A 22,179-nucleotide genomic window follows, 5' to 3' on the forward strand; every position below is an offset into this window, starting at 1 on the left:
TTTTTTATTCTGGGATTTATTTACCTTCTATAGCTGTCACTGGAGCTGAGAGCCGGTTCCAGCTCTGAGGCCCAGCTCCAGCTCTGAGGCGTGGCTGGCTGAAAGCAGGTATCTGGGTTTGTTTAGCTTCTATAATTGAAACATTGTTGCCATCACTGCCGCTCTAAGCTCTGAGGCCGAAGCTGGCTGAACGCAGGTATCTGCAGCTTGTTTAGCTTCTATAATTGCAACTTTGTTGCTTAGAGTGTAGCTTAGAGCAGGCCGAGGCAGGCGGGGAACCTTGGCTTCCTCCATCACTGGAGCAAGAAAGCCGCCTGTTCGCTTCAGCTGCGTGGCTGCCGGCCACCATCTTTGTTGGCAGTTAATTTGCATATCCTGCTGATTAGCCAATGGGAAGTGTAGTGGAGGTATGGTTAATTACCATGTTTGTCTATTATTAGATAGGATATATATCAAACATGGCCTACTTGGGGGGTGGTGGTGTGGGAATATAAAGTACAATGGATTGTGTTGCCCCTCCCCCAACAACTGAATATTTGAAACCTAATTCAAGAACTTTTTTCCTGGAACTTTGGAGTCACCTGTAACTAGATAACAAGTCCACATTCTTACAGATGTTTCAAAGCTTGTTCCAGCCCATAATGGCCAAACTTAGAATCAGTGAGTTTTGGAAGGTGTAGGCTTAGAATCTCAGGTGGCTGAACTTCATAAAAGATTCCATTCTTGTCACTTTCTTGCAAACTCCAGGCACCTTCCATTCAGGAGTCTAGCCATGTGGCTCATCACCTTGGTGAATCCAAAGCTGCCTTCCTTGAGTCAAGACCAAGCTTCATGGCGGTTTTTCGGTACACCTATCACCAAGACGTCAGAAGTTTCTGTACTCACTTTGCTGTAGCAGGATCTTTTCCCGCTCTGACTTCTCATCCTTCTCCCATTCTGCCTTCTTCTTTGACAACTTATCTTCCATTTCATCATAAAGGCTATCCTGTGGAGACATAATGGCAACAGAAGCAAAGGGCCCTGAGAAAGGTGCACACTGGCCTAAGGCCCAGCACTGGGCCCTGTCAGCTTCCCTCACCTGAGACCCTTGCTGGGGTGGGGGGCCCTATGTGGGTGACTGGGGAAAGTAAATTCCAGCCCAGCCCCCTTGAGCATGACAGAAGCTTAAAAGCCTGGCTCTGCATGGTGTCTGCAGAGTTTAAAGACAGGTAGTGTTCCCCATGTTAAAGAATCACTTGTCAACTCCCTCTGACTCATGACTCAAAAAGAGCACACACAAAAAAACAAAAGAAATGCCCACTAGTTAACATGACCACTTAGAAAACAAGATGTTTTTCAAAGTGTTCGTTTCCCTCAGTAAATCTAACTTCCTTTGTGGTTAACGTTAAATAAGCCTAACCACTTAATGACGGTGGGACCTCAGAAGGGGGGGCCCAGGACCCGGAAGCTGCCACTCAGAATCCTGACTGCCCTCCTTGTGCGGTCAGCAACAGAATTTACACTGGGCTTGGGCATCAGAGCTCGTTTGTAATTGTGGCCATTTAAATAGAGGCTCTCTCATTTTCAAGGCCGGTGGGCAGCTGTTTCCAGAGAGGTCACACGCTCTGGAGAGGCCCAGATTGAAGCAAACACCAAGTATACATAGGAACTGGGGCAGCTTACCTGCTCATCAACCTGACGCTTCTCTTAGGCTCTGGTCTATGACGCTTCCCTGACTGTATGAAGGTACATCTTGAAAAATGAGCTTTGGATTCTAGTTCAAAAGTGAAACTCTGAGTGGTAAACTGAATTTCAGAGGTGGTGCTGGTGCTTTACTTGATTTCCCCCTTTGATAGGACGATCAACTATCCTTGTTTGCCTGGGACTGAGTTGTTTCCTGGGACTCCAGACTTTTGATGCTAAAATCCAAAAGTCCCAGGCAAACCGGGATTAGTTGGTCACCATAGGATGGGGGCTTGCTGCCTCAGCCCTTCCCTGTCCATTCCCTACCTCCCACTCTCTCATCCCCTAGGAAGAAATCCTGCCCTAACTCTGTCCCTTGGCCTCCATCAAATTAGTTGATTAAACGAATGGGTTATGCCCCGAGATGCTAGAGCACTTCCATGTTCTGCTAGACTTCTGTGCATGGGCCACGAAGTTTCAATCGCACTGCACGTGCACGCCCGCACGTGGTATTTTGTGGAAGAGCCACACTCAAGGGGCCAAAGAGCCGCATGTGGCTCGCGAGCTGCAGTTTGCCGACCACTGCCCTAGACAATCACATAAACTGTGACCTAGAATACCTTCCCTCCCAGGTTAGCTTTCTTCACATTGAACAATCACAGCATACTTTCACTGATACAGTCCCACTTTATAAACAGAATTTCCGGAGGATGAGGCCCAGAAATCAGGATTTTAAAAAGATTCCCAGGTGATTCTAATGTGCAGTCAAGGTTGAGAACCACTGTGCTAGAGGGAGTAGTGCAGAGTGATACAGTCTTTTTGGGTGGAAATTTGGCCAAATGTATCAAAGACCTTTACAATGGTTACTCCTTTTGACCCAGAACTCTATTAAAATCTAAGATATCACAAAGTACAAATATGAACAGTCATTGTCTTGGGGCAGTGACAGTTTTTCTTTTTGTTGCTGCTATTGGTTTATGTATTTCCTTTAAAAACCCCCACTAAAAATAAAATAAAATAACACTGAGCAGGTATTACTTTTGTAATCACAAACATATTTTTTGATGGGCTTCTTTAGGCCTGGGTGACTGACTTGTCATGCACGGAGCCATCATAGTCCGAGGTGCACTCTCCTCCCTGGGCGCAGTTAGTGTGTGCCACTTAGGTGCAAGGATGCTGGGGAGCTGCTGGAATTATTTTCTGGGGAAGAGCTCTAGATTCGTCCCATCATCAAGCAAGAAAATGAGTCTTGCTTCTCTTACTCTCATAATCCAATGAGGAGTTCTGGATCTCACCTGATACATAAAAAACATATTCTTCAAATACTTGTATTCCTTTCCCATCTCCTCTGGACAAAAGGAAAACAACAGGATCATCATTATTACTCTGAAATGCACACTTTCAAATTCAAATGTGAGCTCTTGCACACCTTCCCCATGTCAAACTCATCCCCTGGGTGGTAAAACCATGGTGTGCCTCAGAAACCACTCTGGAGGCTTATTAGAAACTACTCTTATTAGATGCCTGAACCCCACCACAACCCTACTGAATCGAGCTCTCAGAGGAGAGCCCCAGTATCTATTGATAATATGCTTCTCAGGCGATTCTGACCGACACCAAGTCTGAGAACTAAGCCCCAGGATAAACCTGAGTCTTTGGAAGAAGAGAAGCAAAATCTGCCTGCACCCGCCTCTCTCTTTTTAAAATCACACTTCCTAGTGTACGCTGATTTTGAAAACAATACATGTTCTCTTTTAAAAAAAATCTGGGAAATCAGCAAAGTATAAATACCACCTTAAAAAAATGAAAGGCAATGGAAGGGGAGAAGGTTATAGAACTTCTCTCTGTGGAGATTAGTCTATGAACTCAGAATTCTGAAGAAGACACACTTCCTCTTCTCAGGAACAGCATAAACAATGGGATAAATGGCCAACACAACCCATATGGATTATGAGGCCACACAAATCATAGTGTGTCAGTTAGAATTTAATGAAACACCATCGTTTTGCTGGTGAGCAAACTTGCTGAATTATATTTGCAGAACTTTAAATATACTTTAAAAAGTGCTTTCTCATTTTTATCATGCTGATAAAGGCCAATATTACTATCCTCAATTCCCAGATGGGGAAACTAAGACTTGATACAAAGGGTAAGAAGGACGTTGGTAGGCATGGCTCCCCTCTTTTCAGTTTCATTCTCAATCATTCCCTCTTCCTGAGCTTAAGAGGAAACCTTGAAAGTCTAGCTAAAGCCCACTCATGGCCATGAGAGTTCCTCAGCCCTAGACCCACATGGTCAGCCTTCCGCCCCTTCATCATGGTCATTCTTCCAGGTCTTGAACGTACCTAGTTTTTCTTGGGAAGCCAACTTCTCTTCCTTTAAGGCTGCTTTGTAGTTGTTCTCCATCTCACTGAGCTCTGCAGCGTGAGCCTCTTTGAGCTCCCTGTGGTGTCCCGAGAGAAAGTCACAATCATCAGTGAAAAGAAGTCCAGAGTTGAGCTGTTATATTCACCTGATCCCACCTCTCCTCCCTCACACAGAAAGCCAGCGGGCAGGCTGGGGAACCCTCACTTTTTTGAGTCACTTTTTTGGCATTCATGCAGAGAAGGGGAAAAGGACCCTTGTTTACATCAATCTCGATGGTGAATGGAGCTGGTGGGTGCTATAGATAACGTTAGAGTGCAAGGTCTCTCTAGTCTCCATTCCAGTGTTCAAGATGAGTGTTACAATGAAAGGCTATATGAGCTGTCAAGCCAAGAAAAGACATGGAGGAAACTTAAATGCCTATTAGTAAGTGAATGAAGCCAATTTGAAAAGGCTGCAACTGTCTGATTTCAACTATTTGGCATTCTGGAAAAGGCAAAATAACAGAGACAGCCAAAAGGTCAGTGCAATAGTTGTCAGGGGTTAGCAGAGAGAGAGGGATAAATATGTAGATCACAGAGGATGTTTAGGGCAGTGAAACTATTCTGAATGGTACTATAATGGTGGATACATCTATACTAATAATAGTGGAATATGCAATTGTCCGGGATCCCATCACAGTAACAGTAACGACCAGCAGGCTGCGTGGGGTGACCAGGCTGGTGGGGGGGGGCAGTTGGGGGTGAGCAGGCCAGCATGCAGAGTGGTTAGAGGCAATCAGGCAGGCAGGCAGGCAGGGGAGCAGGTATGACCAGGCTGGCAGGGAGGGGGCAGTTGGGGGCGAACAGGCCGGCAGTGGGAGGCAGTTAGGGGCAACCAGGCCGGCGGGGAGGGGGAAGTTAGGGGCGACCAGGCCGGCAGGTGGGGCAGTTAGGGGCGATCAGGCTGGCAGACAGAGGCAGTTAGAGGTGATCAGGCTGGCAGGGGGGCAGTTAGGGCGATCAGGCAGGCAAGCAAGCAGTTAGGAGCCAGCAGTTCTGGATTGTGAGAGGGATGTCCGACAGCCGGTTTAGGCCCAATTCTCACCTAAACCGGCTGTCGGACATCCCCTGAGGGGTCCCGGATTGGAGAGGGTGCAGGCTGGGCTGAGGGGATACCCCTGCCCCCGTGCAGGAATTTTGTGCACTGGGCCTAAAGTATAATAATAAAAGTGTAATATGCAAATCAACCGAATGGCTGAACGACCGGCAGCACAACTGGTCACTATGATGTGCACTGACCACCAGGGGACAGACACTCAACCCAGGAGCTGCCCCCAGTCCGCAGACCCCAGGCCCCAGGCCAGCCAAGGCGGGTGCCAGAGGAGGCCCCCCAATCGCCCCGCAGAGGGAGGCAACTGGCGGGGGCGGGGCTGGTGAGCAGGCAGCGCCAGGCCGGCCAAGGCAGGTGTCTGAGCCCCCCACCCCCCTCCCCGCCCGATCGCCCCACCAGTTGCCCCACAGATTGGCCCTGATCGCCCACCAGGCCTAGGGACATTACCCGTGCATGAATTTTGTGCACAGGGCCTCTAGTGTCATTATATTTCGTCAAAATCCATAGAATGTGGGTTTGTTTTTTTGTTTTTGTTAAGCCTCACCTGAGGATATTTTTTCCATTGATTTTTAGGGAGAGGTAAAGAAAGAAGGGAAAACAAAGAGAAACATCAACGTGAGAGAAACACATCAACTGATTGCCTACTGCAGGGGTCCTCAAACTACGGCCCATGGGCCACATGCATATACAAATATTGTATTTGTTCCTGTTTTGTTTTTTTACTTCAAAATAAGATATGTGCAGTGTGCATAGGAATTTGTTCATAGTTTTTTTTTAAACTATAGTCCGGCCCTCCAACGGTCTGAGGGACAGTGAACTGGCCCTCTGTTTAAAAAGTTTGAGGACCCCTGGCCTACTGCATGAGCCCTGACCAGGGAGGAGCCTGCAACCAAGGTACATGGCCATGACCGGAATCAAACCCGGGACCCTTTGGTTCGCAGGCTGATGCTCTATCCACTAGGGCCATAGAATGTGTGTTGACAACACCAAGAGTGAACTCTAATGTATGCTATGGACTTTGGGTGGAAATGCTGTGCCAGTGCAGGTTCATTGAGTGTAACATATGCACACTGGTAGTGCAGGGTGTCAATAATGGCATAGGTCATGTAGATGTGAGGTGAGGGAATATATGGGAACTGTCTGTACTTTACACTCTATTTAACTATGAACCTAAAACTACTCTAAAATGAAACTCTATTAAAAATAAATAAGTTAGGAAATAAAAAAATAAATAAATAAGTTAATTAATTTTAAAAATTGTTTTTTAAGGAAACAAGTCTCCATTAGGAAGACTTCTCTCCACCAGGGCTTCTGAGCCCAGCAGGTAGCGTGGAGGGGATTTTGTGGGTTTCCTCACCCACACAGACAACACACCTCATTTACTTCCTGTTGATTTGTCCTTGGGGCTCTGGCTCCTGCCCCTCCCATACCTTCTTGCCATTTTGCCCAGGCCCTGACCTAGCAGCCAGGGAGAGCAGCAGTAAGAGGAGAAGAGGAGGAAGGGGAGGAGATGGAGGAGAACCACAGCTGTGTACCACAGAAATCTCATATGCAATTTTTAAAAGATGGCTCTTCGCAGCAACCAACAATAAGGGAGATTATAATGGGAATGAAACAATTGCATGAGAGAGTGCAAAACCAGGGGTAACCTTTTCTGTGCCTCAAATCAAACCATCTTGCTCTCCAAAGACATGTATCTCATCTCCCCCACCCCTTGCTACCCAATTCCATTTGACGCTGTCTGAAATCCAGTGAACTGAAGTCCTGCGAGGATGCAGGAGCCTTAGGGCCTTCAGCACACAAGGGCTTGTGCCAGAAAACATACCTGCTCTTGTTTTCAAAGTCCTGCTTCATCTCAGCACAGCGGATTTCCATTTCATTGGAGAGCTGCAAATGAGGCCATCATCAGCAACACAGGATTGAAGACCTCACTCCCACTCCAGTCTTCAACTTGTGAGAAGCCTTCTGACTCACGGGGTACACCCCGCTCCCCGTGTCTCTCTGTGATTATGAGGGAACAGAAAAATTCTTGCCTTGCTCTGTGTGGTCTGGCATGTGATCAGTTTGTAGGGTTGGTGCACAGAAACCATGTCTGTCACTACCAGGTTTTGTGAGCAGGCTCGGTCCTCTCTGCTGGACTGTAATCTCTTTGTAAGAGAGTGGCCTGAGACCCTCAGATACAGAATTCAATTGAACAATCATTTCTTAAACAAAGGGCTTGGCCTGGAAGAGCCAAAGAGGTCTATGATTCAGACCCTGCCTTCGAAGAACTGTAAATCCAGTGTCCAAGCCTCCAGTGTTGGCAAAATGGCTGGGTTCCAGCAGGCAAGTTTTGCCTACTTCCAGGTGACCTTCCATGCTAGCACATCCAGTCCTCTGGCCACTGTCTCAGGAGGAGTGGACACTTCCAAATTAGTTAGCACCCACTGCCTGCTGAGACAAGGGTCTGGGGCTTGTCCTTCCCTCTCTGACTGAACCGTGGCACCAGCACTCCTCCCTTGCACAGGGTCACACAACAATTTGGGGTGTTTACAGGTGGAAGAATTTTTATTTTTAGGTGAATGTTAAGGATCACATCTGAGGTCCCTCCATGGAAGTAATCTCTAAATATGTCTTCAGTGAGTGAAAATGCGAATTTTGCCTAAATAAAGGTAAATGCTCTTAGGCTAATTATTTAACTTCCTGAGACTCAATTTTCTTTGGGTATTAAAAAACCACAAACCTGGCAGGGCTTTCAGATAAACATAGTAATGACTCATTAGTAAGGGAAGGTTCAGTCTGAGTCATAAGCTGGGTCCCTGTAGGATTCAGAAGCATCTGGGGTGCATGAGAGGGTGAAGGCTGGGCCTGCTGGGAATTCAACCCTTACAAGTGCCTTTCAATAACAACAGGCAAGGTGGGGGTGGGTCTGATTATGGCTCTGGTTTATCACTCCAGTGCAGGCCACCAGGCACACCTGCTCGAAGTGGGGAAGAAGACATTATGATAAAATAGATGGTAAAATCTAAAGGAGGTTTCACCAAAATCCCCAGGAAACCCAAAGAGTGTCATTTACATCAGCGAAATTTGGGCTTTGGTAGTTTCAGTAGCAACAGGAAGTGGGTACTAAAGGCTTCTGGGTAGTTTTTGAGCAACACTGGAAGCATGACCGCCGTGGTGCCTAAGCAAGAGTCTCTACAACCTCTGAAGCGTAACTCACCGCCAGGCGGGAAATGGCCAGCGCCCCCTCGTGTGGAGAGGACAGTGGTGTTGAACACCCTGCAGGCACTGGGGGAACTTACAGAAACTCAGCTAGGCCTGGAGGAAGGACTTGAGTTCTTGCAATTATGGAGGAGGATGGAGACAGAGAAATACTATTGGGTGGCCCCAGTCCTATCCTCAGAGCTCTCGCCTGGGCAACGTGGCTCCTATGAGTCAAGTACTCGGCAGCATGCCTGGCAGAAAGCGTGATCTGAAAATCTTGGTCTTCCCTGTACCCACAGAGATGTCAGCTAGCTTAGGGATCACTCACCGTTGTTTTGGCAGACTGGTGGTCTGTGTTCATTTGCTCTATTATCGTCGTCAGCTCTGAGATCTGCTCTTCTAGGTCAGTAATGATATCAGTCCTAAGGGATAAGTAATTCTTCAGTCACCCACAAAGCTGTCTCATGCCAGTCAGGCCTCTTCCTGAGCATGACTGGATGTGTTCTGGTGAGAGCCAAGCCATACCATCTGTACCTGTTCCACCATCACTGAGGTGGGGAGGGAGGGGTAGAGGAGTGGAGAGAAGGAATGTGGCAGTAGGGTGGTTGAGCCTCAAACATGGCCCTTTTGTGTAAGTTAGCCAGAGCTGAGTGGCCTATTGAATGGAAGGGAAAGTGGAATATGTCAGAAACCTATTAGGGTTTGACCTTGATTTGGTAATGATAGTTGAAATGGAGCGGGGAGAAGTTCAGAAAATTAGGAAATGAGAAGGTGGGGAATAGGATTGATGCTGACAGTGAATCACAGGCAAGGAATGGGCCAGAAACTGGATGAGGAGGAGATTTAAGAGAGTGGCTTTCACCAGTTAGAGAAAAGTATCACATGATCTCACTCATATGTGGAATCTAATGAACCAAATAAACTGATGATCAAAAATAGACCCAGAGCCCTAGCCAGTTTTGTTCAGTGGGTAGAACATCAGCCTGCGGACTGAAGGGTCCTGGGTTTGATTCCGGTCAAGGGCATATGACCAGGCTGTGTAGGGGGCATGCAGGAGGCAGCTGATCAATGATTCTTTCTCATCATTGATGTTTCTCTCTTTCTCTCCCTCTCCCTTCCTCTCTGAAATCAATAAAAAAATAAAAAATAAAAAAAGAGACCCAGAGACATAGAAGTATGAACAGACTGTTGAACCTCAGAGGGAAGGCTGGGGAGGGTGAGTGGGAAGAGATCAACCAATGAACGTGTATGCATATATGCATAACCCATGGATACAGACAATGGCATGGTGAGGGCCTGGGGAAGGTGGACGGGAGCGGGCTGGAAGAGATTAATGGGGGGAAAAGGAGGATGTATGTAATACTTTCAATAATAAAGATTTAAAAGAGAAAAAAGAGATTTAATAGAGAGAGAGAGAGATGCTTTAAGACTTGATAAAGGTTTTCTGTGCTTCTGGGTCTGCGGCCTCCATGATGTCTAAGATTATCCAGCTCTGTTTGGTTGACCTGGAGTAGACAGGGTGGAGGGCAGTGCTGTGTACAGTGCAGCAGAGAAGAGGTCTTTGATTTAAGAGGTTGAGAAAACAAAAGGATGTGGGAAGAGAGGACATCAAGGCATGAGAGAGAAGAAAGGGTATGAGAAAGTTGAACAATAGGGAACTCCTAACATGATCTTCAATATAAACAATACTCACAGCTTTACCAGGGAATAAAACTATTATGGGCTACAGTATTTTATTATGCCATAATTGGTGACAACTTTCTTATTGAGGCCAAGAGGTGTTTGAGGGTGCTGGCTTGAGTGTGGGTACATGGCCCATCTCCTGGAGAGGGCCTTGGATGCACAGCAAAGAAAACAGGGCCTGAATGTTCCCACTGGAGGGAACACAGAGACTGGAGTCTGGTTTCTCTAGGCCAGGTCAGATCAGAGTGACTTCCTGAATGGCCCCTCTCAACAGTGGGCCTATGCGTCCTTCAGCCTTATCCTAGTCTGAATCCCTTCCCAAAGGAAACCACTGCTAACAGCTTGGTCGTATCCTTTCTATATACCCATATTCCTATATACTTAGGTGGTGTGTGTGTGTGTGTGTGTGTGTGTGTGTGTGTGTGTTCTGTTGCTATTGTTGGTCTTTTAGATTTCTGTCTTGAAAAATAATTTTCATAGCAATTTAAAGCCCAAGAAAGAGACACTCATTGGGGAGCCATTGCAATAGTGTAGATAGATGGGGAAGGGGAAGGAGAAGACAGGAGAGATTTAGGAGGTGGAATGTAAAGGATGTGGGGACCGCTTTTACATGGCATTGGAGGATAGAGAGTGGGTAGGACTTGAATGACAGAGAGGATGACAGTGTACTCAACTGGGAGGGAGTTAGACCAGAATATTCCAAGCTACATCTCCTAGAGGCATGAACTGAGTAGTACCTTTGGACATAATAAAAAAGGGATGTATACTCGGGCCTCCCAGAAACCCCGACTTTATTTTTAGTTCTCACCCAACAAATTTAGATTATTGTATTAATATCTCATCAGTTCATCACTGTCAGGAAAAACTGCTCTCCTTTAGTATGAATTATACTACACCTAATCCTTTTCCAGAGCTGCTGAGCTGACCTTCATCCTGACTAGAATGGGATTGGAGCAGAGAGGCGGGGTGGAGAGGAGCAGGCAGAGGGCTGAGGCATGAAGGGACTCACAGCACCTCCAGCGCAGGACTGGGAGTAGACATTAGGCGCTTATCTTTGAGGCCAGGCTGAGACAGCTCGGGAGAGGTTCGAGGAGCTGGATGTTGGTCCAAAGACATTACCTGCGAATTCTGATTTTGTCCATGATCTCTGATTTCAAACGCTTTTTCCTATCAAACATCTCATCTCCCAAAGTGACGGAAATCTGCTCCCTATTCCGAAAGAGGCGATAGCCAGGGCACACGTTGATCACTTCCTGGGCAACAGGGTGGAAGGTAAGAGAATATTGCAGAGAGCTGAGATTCCTCCAAATCTACTAGTGCCCCTCTCACATCTACAAACAGAGACTTGAGATGGGCTGTGCCCTCCCCAGTTACCACTCACCCTCGTATCTCCATATTTCTCTCCTGAGATCCAATCATAAGACTCAACTAGATCCTGGATGTCTCCCTATGCCTTTCAAGCTCAACATTTCCAAAATCCAGCCATTGTCACCCACTCCACATTCTACACCCAAACCCTGTTCCTCCTCTATGTTCTCCATCATGGCCAGAAGCCAGGAGGAGGCAGCTGAACATTTGGAATTAGACAGGGCTGAGTTTAAATCCTGGCTCTGCCACCAACCATAGTTATTCAACATCACTATGCCCAGTTTCCTCATTAGAAAATAAGGATAATAACTCTTCCACAAAGCGATTTTGTGAAGCTAAAACAAAATAACATGAGAAAATGCCTAGCACAGTTGTAAAAAAATTTTTTTTCAGTCAGTTCCTTCTCTGTCCCCTGTCAGATGCAGGGCTACCAGCCGCCATAGACCCGGATGCGACTGTACCTTCTAGAGTTGTGCAGGACACCCCTGCAGGCCACAGGTCCTGCCATTGTTATCTCCTAAAAGTGTCTCATCCTCATCCTCTCCTCTCCCAGCCTTGCCCTGATGGAGCCGGAGGCCACCACCATCTGTCTCCTGGGCTCTGGAGCTATCTCCCCAGCGGGCGTCTCCGCCTTCAGTCCGGCTCCCCTAAGTTCATCATCCTCTCCACCTGGAGGGCTATGACATTTCGTTTTTTTTTTCCTGCCCATTAAGGGATCCCATGATCCTCTTTGAAGGGGGTTAGGGGAGAAAGGAAAATAGATAAAAGCAGAAAGTAGTAAAAGTACCTATTATATCCCACCAGAGGGTGTGTTTTTTCCTCCTAAAATGTAAATCTTACCTGGTCACATGCCTGTCAGACCCATAAAGGTTCCAAGACATCAAAAGGTTTGGGCCTAAACTTCTAGGTAGGTGTCAAGATCCTTCAGGGTTTGCTCCCCATCTCTCTCTCCAGTGTGCTCCTGCCCTGCCACCTCTCAGATGCCCTGGCGGCCCCTTGCCCAGCATTTGTGGATTCCCAAGTACAGCAGAGGGTTTCCTACCCCTGCACATGAGTTGTCTCCTGTCCTGGACTGACTGCCACCACCTGGTTTTCCTGGCACACTCTCCTCACCCTTCACAAGGCAGTAAAGAGGTCATTAAACACGCTCTCTGGGGTCTGGCAGAGCCAAGTTCAAGTCCTGGTCCTACACTATATGCAGTAATTCCAGCACCTCCTCATAGGATTGTTGCAAAAATTCAATGAAGTCAGTATGTGTAAAAGGCCCATGCCTGCAGACAGTAGGTACTGTATACCCCACAACCCTCTTTTCATTTTTACTCACAGAAGGTAAATTATTGCTCTCCTCTTGTTTTCTTAAGTGGGTTTTCACTCTGCAAGAGAAATGCATGCTCAGAAGCAACCAGAGAGCAAAGAGAAGCTCCAAGATCAGTTGTGCCCCGACCCTACCACTCATCAGCAAAATGTGACATTCCTGGGATAATCTGTGTGGCCCATCAGTTCTCAAAATATTATACTTTAGAAAATAGAGAATATTTAGTGGTCCAGAGATCATTGATACATAGGTTGTAATAAAATGGCAGGTAGTGAAAAAGTGGGAAATCAACTAGTCACTAGTCTAATAGTAGAACCATTCCTAAAATAAGGGCCAAGAAGCTTGTAGTGAAATTCAAAGGGATGATGCATAATCATAAATGCACACATTTTTTAGTGACATATATGTTGTCTGTACAACCACTTTTCTTCTCATTTGCACCAGAATTCCGTGTTCTGGGACCCTGAAATTGCAAGTTAATTCAGGATAAGCGAAGTGTTACTATTTTGAGATCTGGAACAGATTTCCTGATCATAATAAATTTTTGTTTCAGGTACAGAAACCTGAGTATAATATCAGGTACCAAAATATCAAAAAAGTATTTATAAGGAAGTTCACCTAGAAGGTTGAAATATTAGAATATGAGTAACTACCTTCTGATGTGCTGACAAGAATAGGTAGGCCTCTCCCCTTGGCCTCTACAATACCACACATGTACACAACCACTGGCCAACTGCTGTGAAGAGAGACAGCTGAAACCTGCTTTGGAAGTTCCAGTTCCCCACAATCAAAACAACCACACTATCATTAGGGGCTGTGAAGTCGGTTACTAGGATGGGACTGGTCCCGAGTCCGTGGCTGACTCTGGATGTGGGGAGTGGGGCTGGAAGGACTTTTCCTGGTGGAAGCAGTTCCATCTTGGTTAATAACCATCAGTCTGGTTTAGATCCCACATCTCCCACCCCCCAGAGGGGGCCTCCAGAGAAGCACTGAGAAAACCATTCCAAGGCTTTGGCTACCTTAGAGGTGACCACCAACCTTTGATTTTAATTTTCACTGACAGAAAAAAAAAAAGTCTACGTGTTAAGAAATGGGCATGAGTGCATAATATACACTGATATTTCAATGAGGTCCACATGTAATTTAAGATTTAAAATCATTTAAAATGCAACTTAACTCAACCATATGTTCCTAGTTCAACTGTCCACAATGGATAATTTGGCTTGTTTTCTCTGAATTTAGGAAAACCTTGTTGGAAAACCACTGGATGGCCAGTCTCTTTAAAAAGCTGACCCTGGATTTGAGTTTATATCATTTTTTGCTCTTAGTAAATCTCACTGAACAAACTGAGACCTTCCACAGCATTGCTTTAACTTTGGAACTTCTATGTGGCTACGTAGATACTCATTTTGTCAGAAAATGACGCTTCTCTCATTGAAAAGTAAAAGGTAAGGTTGATCCAGAACGACTAATCTTTACTCTTTTTGTCCTTGTCAACCTGTTACTCAGATTACTCTGATTACAATGACCAAATTGTGACACTTTGTTGACATCGCTGAAAGCACTTCACATTTTCTCATTTAATGAATTCAATGAGTAGTTCATATATGCAAACCACAAGCGCTCGGTACCAAGAGAAATGGAATGAGTTGTGATAGTTTTATTTAAGAGATGAAAAAAGGCACATAAATACTGCAACTAGAAGAAGAAAAAGAATTAAGTGCCGTAGAGAAGTACAGATAAAGAGATTTTCTAATTGTGTCTCTCAGGGATTGAGAGCGTTCTGCCACTGCCATTTTTCAAGGCCTCTGATGTACACAAAATCAAAAGCAAAACAAAAACCCCAAGAATTGCTAAAATAGGGTTAAAAATATTGAGTTATAGTTCATGTTTAAGAATTGAAAACTTGTAACACAAAAAGCACATTATATGTTTGCAAGAAAATGATAGGATTCACAAAAGGGACGGATTCAGAGAGTCAAGGTGGCATGTTTGAGGACGGAGGCCTAAGTTAAAAGCTGACTGCTGAGCAGCTTCGTCCCCATTTGGAGGTCATGTCAACGTCTGCCTGGGCCTCTTCCCCAGAGTGAGGCAGCAGCAGCGGCCCTCCTGTGTGGCTGCTCCATTCCCCTTCCCAAGTGCTGGCTGGAGCCAGAGCAGAGGACACATTCCCCAGTGTGTGTTCTTTGAATTGGTTTTAGAAGACGTCATGTTTCAGGGAATAAGTTGCCTTGAATGGTCTTACTGGAAAGTTATAAATACAATCAGCAGGTCTTTGATAGAGAATTTAAAAATACCCACAAATAATTGGTGTTTATTGCATGTAACATTATAATATTTAAAATTGTTTTTCTTGAGATATTTAAAAAAAATACCCACAAAGTGTTCCTCACTATATTGCAAAGCCAGAGGAGGACAATGTTGGCCGGGGCTAATGCTGGTGGTCAGAGTGGAGCTGTGGGTCTTAGTGAGGTCTCTCCCAACAAGAAGCACTGGGTAGCTGAGGCCTTGAGCTTGTCTGTTGAAATGGAAGTTAGATAAGATCCACAGGTAGGATCATGCCTGCAGGGTGCCAGCACACAGAAGGCAGGCAACCAGGAAACGTTTCATACACAGGCATTCGGTGGAATCCTGATTATGAATGGATCCAATTCCGTTCAGGCTTTGTTACCATCACTCCACTGAGACAATTCCCTTCGTTGTCACCCAGATGCAGGCTACTAAGTCCAACAGTACTGCTCGGCCCTCATCTTAATTGACTAGTAGCAGTTTTTAACACAGGTAATCAGACCCTCCTTCTTGGAACATTTTTGTTTTGCTTCCAGAACACCAGGTAGATGATTCTTCATCTGCCTCACTGGCCACTCCTTCTTGGTGTCCTTTCGATCCTGTCATCTCTTCCACCTCTCAACAGGAGTACTCTGGGCTCAGTTCTCCCACCTCTTCCTATCATTATCTCCACTCCTTGCCTTGGAGATGTCACCTGGGTGCAGGGCTCTAAGTACCATATGCTAATGACTCTCAAATGTGTATCCACAGCTCAGACCTCTCAGACCTGCTTACCCAGCTGCTTACTTGACATTGCACTTGGAAATTTAGAGAGATCTCAAACTGCCTAAGCGCAATCCCCTACATGTGTGCACCTCACACAATCTCCCCAGTCACAGAAAATGGCAACTCCATCCTTCCCAGGGCTCAGCCAGACATCCTGAAGTCAGCTTTGATTTTTTTCTCATACTTTATACCCATCCCATTAGCAGATCCTATTGGTTTCTACCTTTAGAATATATCTAGAATGCGGCCACTTCTTACCACCTCTACTGTTTCCACCAGGTTCAATCACCATCATCCCTTGGCTGGGTCCCTGCAATTGCACATTATCTCCCTTGGCTTCTCCCAAGGCTTCTTCTCTTGGCCATTGAAGTAAGTCTTCATTCTCAGTGCAGTAGTCAGATTAGTCTTTTCAATGCAAGTTGGATCATGTCACTCTTCTCAGAATCCTCTGTGGCTTCCCAGCTGTTATGGGCTAAGTTGTGTCTACCTCTCCCCACTCCAAATTCATATGTTGAAACCCCAACCCCTGTTATCTCAGAATATGGCTGTATTTGGAGATAAGGCTTTTAGGTAAAATAAGGCCATTAAGGTGGACCCTAATCCAATCTTTCTGGTGCTCTCATAAGAGAGATGAGGATGCATAGAGAGACCCTAGGGAGGCACACGTGCAAAGGAAATGTCATGTGAAGAGGCAGCAAGCAGGCAGCCAACGGCAAGCCCAGGAGAGAGTCCTAAGAGGAAACCAGCCTGCCAGCACCTAGCTCTTGCTCTTCCAGTCTCCAGGACTGTGAGAAAATATGTGTCTGTTGCTTAAGCCACCCCATCTTTTGTTGTTGTTGTTGTCATGGCAGCTCTAGCAGCTGATACACCATCCCTTTCAGAGTAAAAGCCAAAGTGCTTACAGTGGCCAGCAAACTTCACTGTGTAAATTTCCTTTTGCTGCCGTAACAAATTACTCTAAGTTAAGTGGCTTTAAACAATACCAATTTATTATCTTACAGTTTTAGGGTCAAGTCTGCAAGGGGTCTCACTGGGTGGAAACCAAGGTGCTGGCAGGTTGGTATTCCTCCTGGAGGCTCTAAAAGAAAACCCGTTCCATTGCCTATTTTTCTCCACCTTCAAAGCCAATAATTGCATCACTCCAACCTCTGCTTTTATCGTCACATCTCCTTCTCTGACACTCTGACTTCCTCTTTCACATATAAGGACCTTTATTGTTACCTGCGGCCCGGCTAGATAATCCGGGATAAACTGTCACGGTCAGCTGATTAGCAAACATAACTTCATCTGTAATCTCAATTGCCCCCTGGCAAGTAACAGAACATGGTCACAGTTTCCAGGGATTAGTGTACAGACATCTTTGGGGAACCATTATTACGTCAACCACATTCATCACCTGTTACTTCTCTGAGCTCATCTCCCACCACTCTACCTTCACGTCCTCCATTCCCACCACACTGGTCTCTTTGCTTTCCTGGAAAAGGCGAGGTGTGCCAAGTGAGTTCCTGCTCACAGCCCTTGTACTTGCTGCTCCCTCTGACAGGAGTACTTGGCCCAGATGTCAGTGTGGCTCCCACTGCCCCCTTTACAAAGGGACTTGCCCTGATCTCCATACATGAAATCATGACTGTCAACTCCAAGAGAGCAGAGGCTCTGTTGTGTTCACTGCTGTTTCTCGCACCTGGAAAAGTGCTTAGCAAATAATAGGTACTCAATAAACATATTCCAAATAAATAAACAGAATACAAAGACTCATGCAAAGACAAAATTAAGTTATATTTATAAGCTTATAAAATATTGGTAAATTTTTAAATTTATAAGTAAAAACAGAGTTGTAATTTGTAAACAATCTTAGACACAGGAAAGAAACCCGTAAAAGGGTGAAACCACCAATGGGAGGCTCTTTGCCTTTAACAGGCATCAAGAACTGTGCCCTTGCCCTAACTGGTTTGGCTCAGTGGATAGAGCGTCAGCCTGCGGACTGAAAGGTCCCAGGTTCGATTCCGACTAAAGGCATGTACCTGGGTTGCGGGCACATCCCCAGTGGGAGGTGTGCGGGAGGCAGCTGATCGATGTTTCTCTCTCATCGATGTTTCTAACTCTCTACCCCTCTCCCTTCCTCTCTGTAAAAAATCAATAAAATATATATTAAAAAAAAAGAAGAACTGTGCCCTTTCAGGGCAGGAGACAGTTGTCAGGGCACCTTAGCTGAGAGCTCATTTGCGGTGATTCTACAAGCTGTGGGTGCAGAGGGCCATAGAATCTATCTGAAGGATCTGAGGTTTGGGGGACATCACAGTGGATTCTCTGACATTCCTGGCAGCAATGAGTTCAAGTCGCAGGCAAGGGTGTGAAGGCCAAGGAAGGAGATTGTTTTATTCACGTACCTCAAACCATTCCCGCCCCGTGCACATGCAGATACTTACTTTGGGGAGACAACAGGTTTTGTTGGTGGTTGGACATAATTTTGTTTTTTTGAAGCTGGAGGAAGAAGAGTTGGCCTGAAAGGAAAAAATAGACAGCAAAAAGGGAACACTGAAAATTCCGAACTCTGTTTTAGCACTCCCAGATGAGGTAGATCTCCACAGTGACCCCGAATTAGAATACATGGGCTGACAACAGATGATCTTTCGCAGCCTCGGGCTGAAGACCCTGGCACTTGCTCACTGTCCTAGGGGGTCCCCGGTTGGCAGCACAGTTTGCCCCCAGTTCCCAAAGCTCTTGGTCCCATATGGAGGGGCAGCTGCCATGGGGCCCTTTGGTTGGAAGCCCTCCTCTCTCTGTTCAATCATCTCTGAGATTCCTCACGTACAGTGACACTAAGCCTAGCAGGACTGGCATGAGCAACGTGCAGCTAACAGGCCGACAGGGAAAGCTGTGTAGAGCTAGGCTTTCTGGCCCCCTTGGGATCTTGGCTACCAAATTGTTTTGGGAATCCTGTGAGAGAAAAAAGGCTGCAAATGGGCCCCAAGCCCCCAGGCCCTCGTCCATCCCAGGTAATGCTTACTTGGGTTTCCCTGTGGAGGTCTTTTTTGGTGGCTGAGGGGTCTTGATTAGCTTCCGTGGTTCCAAGTTCCAGGGGTCCCAGCAGGTGCAGTAGATGAGAGGGTTGGGGTACATGGTAGGAGGTCTGGGGCAGTCTTGGCTGCCAGGTCAGGAGGCCCTTGCTGAAATGGGGGGGAGAACAGCAGAGTCATACCATCCAGTCAAAGCAACAATGCATAGAGACAAGCTGGGAAGCACCCAGGGAAGGTCCAAAGCACTGATGGTAGAATCTGGAGGCTGCTGATCTGGTTCAGGGTCTTGACTATAGAATCACACCTCTTTCCTTGCCATCTCAGGCTTGACTTGAAAGCAATTTAAAATTTGCTCTGAGTGCTTACTGTGAGCCAGGTACACAGTAAGTGATCAATTATTCTTTTCTTTTTAAATATATTTGTATTGATTCCAGAGAGGAAGCGAGAGGGAAAGAGAGATAGAAACATCCATGATGAGAGGGAATCAATGATCGGCTGCCTCTTGCGTGCCCCACACAGAGGATAGAGCCCACAACCCGGGCATGTGTCCTGACCGGGAACGAGCCAGGACCTCCAGGTTCATAGGTCGGCGCTCAACCACTGAGCCACTCTGGCTGGGCTTTTACCTGTTTACAGATGAGGATACTGAGGCTCAGAGAGCTCATGGAGGTAGCAAGTTACAGAGTAAACAGTCTACCTGACTCCTAAGCCCTTGCGCTTTCATCAAATCACATTAACTCTCACTGAAGTAAAGAGAAATCCCTATGGCAGGTCCTGCACAGGGACTTTCCACACAGAACTTGGGTGTGGAAAATGAGCTCTGTTATTCAAATTAAACTGGATCTCCCAGTTTCTCATTCCTGGTCACCTGCCTGAGTCAGTCAAAACTCTGCCTTTTTGGCCCTATAAAAAAAAAGAAATCACACACAAAAATCCCCATTTTGAAAGCTTGCGTGAAAAACAACTACCAGATAAACATGATCACACATGATTACACTTATTATCCCTTCCCCACCGCTTCCCACCCCCCTCCACAGAATCCCAGTAAAATGAGAGTGCAGGATTAAAATAGGTTCAATTTCATAAAAACAAAAGAGAATGGGAGAGGAGACAGTACCGCACAGGTGATGTCAGTATACACTTGGCACAGTAACTTCCTCACTGAGCACACCATAGGAAGGTACAGCGTATGTCTGCAAAGGGGGTATGAACCAGAAGGAATCAAATCCCAAGTCTCAGAACTTGGAACCGGGAGATTATCTGATGGAACATATGGGCATTTCACAGGTCTGTGAGACCCTTGGGAAGTCAAATAATGCTCCTTCCCCCCTGAAACACAAAAATCTCTGGAACCTGTAAATATGCTACCTTTTTGTGCCAAAGGAGCTTTATAGCCATGATTAAGGGTTTTGAGACGGGGAGATTATCTGGATTATTAGTGTGAGCCCAAGGTAATCACAAGCATCCTTAGAAAAGGAAGTTGGGGGATGAGGGTCAGAGTCAAAAAATGGTCAGGTAGGAGTGACCAAGAATGGGCCATGAGCCAAGGAAAATGGGCAGCCTTTAGAAGCTGGAGAAGGCAAGGAAATGATTCTCCTATAGAGCCTACCGAAGGAAGGAGGTCTTGCCAATACCTTGATTTTAACCCATTTTCAGATTTCTGGTCTCAGGATGGTAAGGTAATAAGTTGATGTTGTTTCTTTATATAGATTTTTTTAAAATATATTTTATTGATTTTTTACAGAGAGGAAGGGAGAGAGAGTCAGAAACATCGATGAGAGAGAAGCATCGATCAGCTGCCTCCTGCACACTCCCTACTGGGGATGTGCCCACAACCAAGGTACATGCCCTTGACAGGAATCAAACCTGGGACCCTTCAGTCCGCAGGCCGATGCTCTATCCACTGAGCCAAACCGGTCAGGGCTTGATGTTGTTTTAAGCCACTGAATTTGTGGTAATTTGTCACAGAGCATTTGTAATAATAATTAAATACAAACAAACAGAAAATTTAGAAAAAACTGGGGGGAAGACAATGAAGGGAGGATGAACAAGTGTTAAATCCTCATCCACCATAGCAGGAAGTCAATGGAGAATGTCTAAAAATTAACAAATGAGGTAGAGATAAATTATTTAGAAGTATGAAGCTAAGTTCCAAAGTAGTAGCTAAAAATGTTGAAAATAATTGCCCCTAGAGAGCACACCGAGGAGCAGAACCGAGAAGAAGGGCGGGGCAGAAACTGTAACTTTTCATTAATGAATTTGTAACACAATTTGATTTTCAAATGCCAGTGGGTTATTTGAAAAAAAAAAAAATTTAAGTCTACCACCAAACAACATGTTATGGGAGCCCAGAGACCAATAGCAGCATTACAACGACAGAAGATTTAACTCCAATTTCTAAGTCAGTGACTGGTTTCCAATAGTACACTGGAATAAGTTTAAGAATCAGCTGAAAAATGAAACACACATTTTTTTTCCCTCTAACATGACTGCTGCTTGAGAAACCCAGATAGGTAGTCTAATGACTTTTAGAACTAAAGGGGACCTTAACATTAAACCCATTTTACAGATGATGAAACTGAGACTCAAAGGCGTGCAGCGCCCATGGGACCCCTTCACGGGCTCGCTTAGTAGCACAAATAGGTACAGTTAGCTCCTGCTGAGAGTACCATGCAGATGCTGGGGGGGGGGGGGGCCCAACACCTGCACCTCGCCCTCAGGAAGCGTGCAGGTCCCGGGGGTTCTCAGAAAGGGAACTGAGGGAGCGCTGGAGCAGGGCAGGCAGGGTGCGGGAGGGGCAGGGTGTGCAGGCGGGGCAGGCGCGGGAGGGGCTGAGGCCAGAAAGGAGGCCGGGAGGCTGGGGAAACAGTCAAGACCTACGGCCAGGCAACAAGGCCGCAGATCTGTCTGTCTGTGCTCCCCTGTGTCTGGGGCCCGACGGGGAGTGCTCAGCGGTCGGGATGGCAGCGGTCGGGATGGGGCACCCCAGGCGAGGAGACCGTGCCACCGGGGCCAGAACCGCGGGGGGAATCGGAAAGGCGGCGGCAGCAGCGAGGCAGCAGCCCTGCTTCTGCTTAGGCTCGGCGTCCGCTTCCTGTGCGCACAGGGGCCGGTCCCGGGCCGAGGCGAGAGGCGAAGGCCGTCAGCTCCCCGAACTGCCGCCTTCCCGCCGCCATTCCTCGCCTGCGCCCCTGGCCTGGGCCCTTTTCGGCGCCGCCCTGGGTCCGGGCGAGGCAGCTTGTCCGCAGTGAGAATCTGGTAAGTATTTGGTGCTGAACTAAGAAACTGGGAGAGTGTAACCTCAGCAACCGGCTCACCGAGGAGAAGCCGATCGTCAGATGAACTGCAAAAACGTAACGGCCATGACAACAGTACAGACAATATTAAACATTAGGACTTAAAAAGGCCGGCCGACCAGCCGCGCCGCTTACGGAGCCTGAC

General features: G+C 46.5%; 1 protein-coding gene across 7 annotated transcripts in view; it reads right to left on the reverse strand.

Moving 5' to 3' along the window:
• ALS2CR12 (amyotrophic lateral sclerosis 2 (juvenile) chromosome region, candidate 12) overlaps positions 1-22,179 on the reverse strand; it is a 61,229-nt gene that overhangs the window by 38,032 nt on the left and 1,018 nt on the right. For 4 of the 7 annotated variants that reach the window (XM_014528637.1, XM_005858212.2, XM_014528621.1 and 1 more), the window contains exons 1-10: positions 22,056-22,142; positions 18,729-18,888; positions 18,148-18,222; positions 12,677-12,725; positions 11,104-11,237; positions 8,630-8,723; positions 6,944-7,005; positions 4,008-4,105; positions 2,958-3,010; positions 886-985 (exon numbers count right to left, since the gene is read on the reverse strand). In XM_014528637.1, the coding sequence (XP_014384123.1) occupies positions 886-985; positions 2,958-3,010; positions 4,008-4,105; positions 6,944-7,005; positions 8,630-8,723; positions 11,104-11,237; positions 12,677-12,725; positions 18,148-18,222; positions 18,729-18,841 (778 nt within the window). In that variant the 5' untranslated portion in view covers positions 18,842-18,888; positions 22,056-22,142. The other 3 variants (XM_014528646.1, XM_014528628.1, XM_014528650.1) reach the window with 3 other exon arrangements.

This window comes from Myotis brandtii, unplaced genomic scaffold (genome assembly GCF_000412655.1).
Source record: "Myotis brandtii unplaced genomic scaffold, ASM41265v1 scaffold1162, whole genome shotgun sequence".
Lineage (NCBI taxonomy): Eukaryota > Metazoa > Chordata > Mammalia > Chiroptera > Vespertilionidae > Myotis > Myotis brandtii.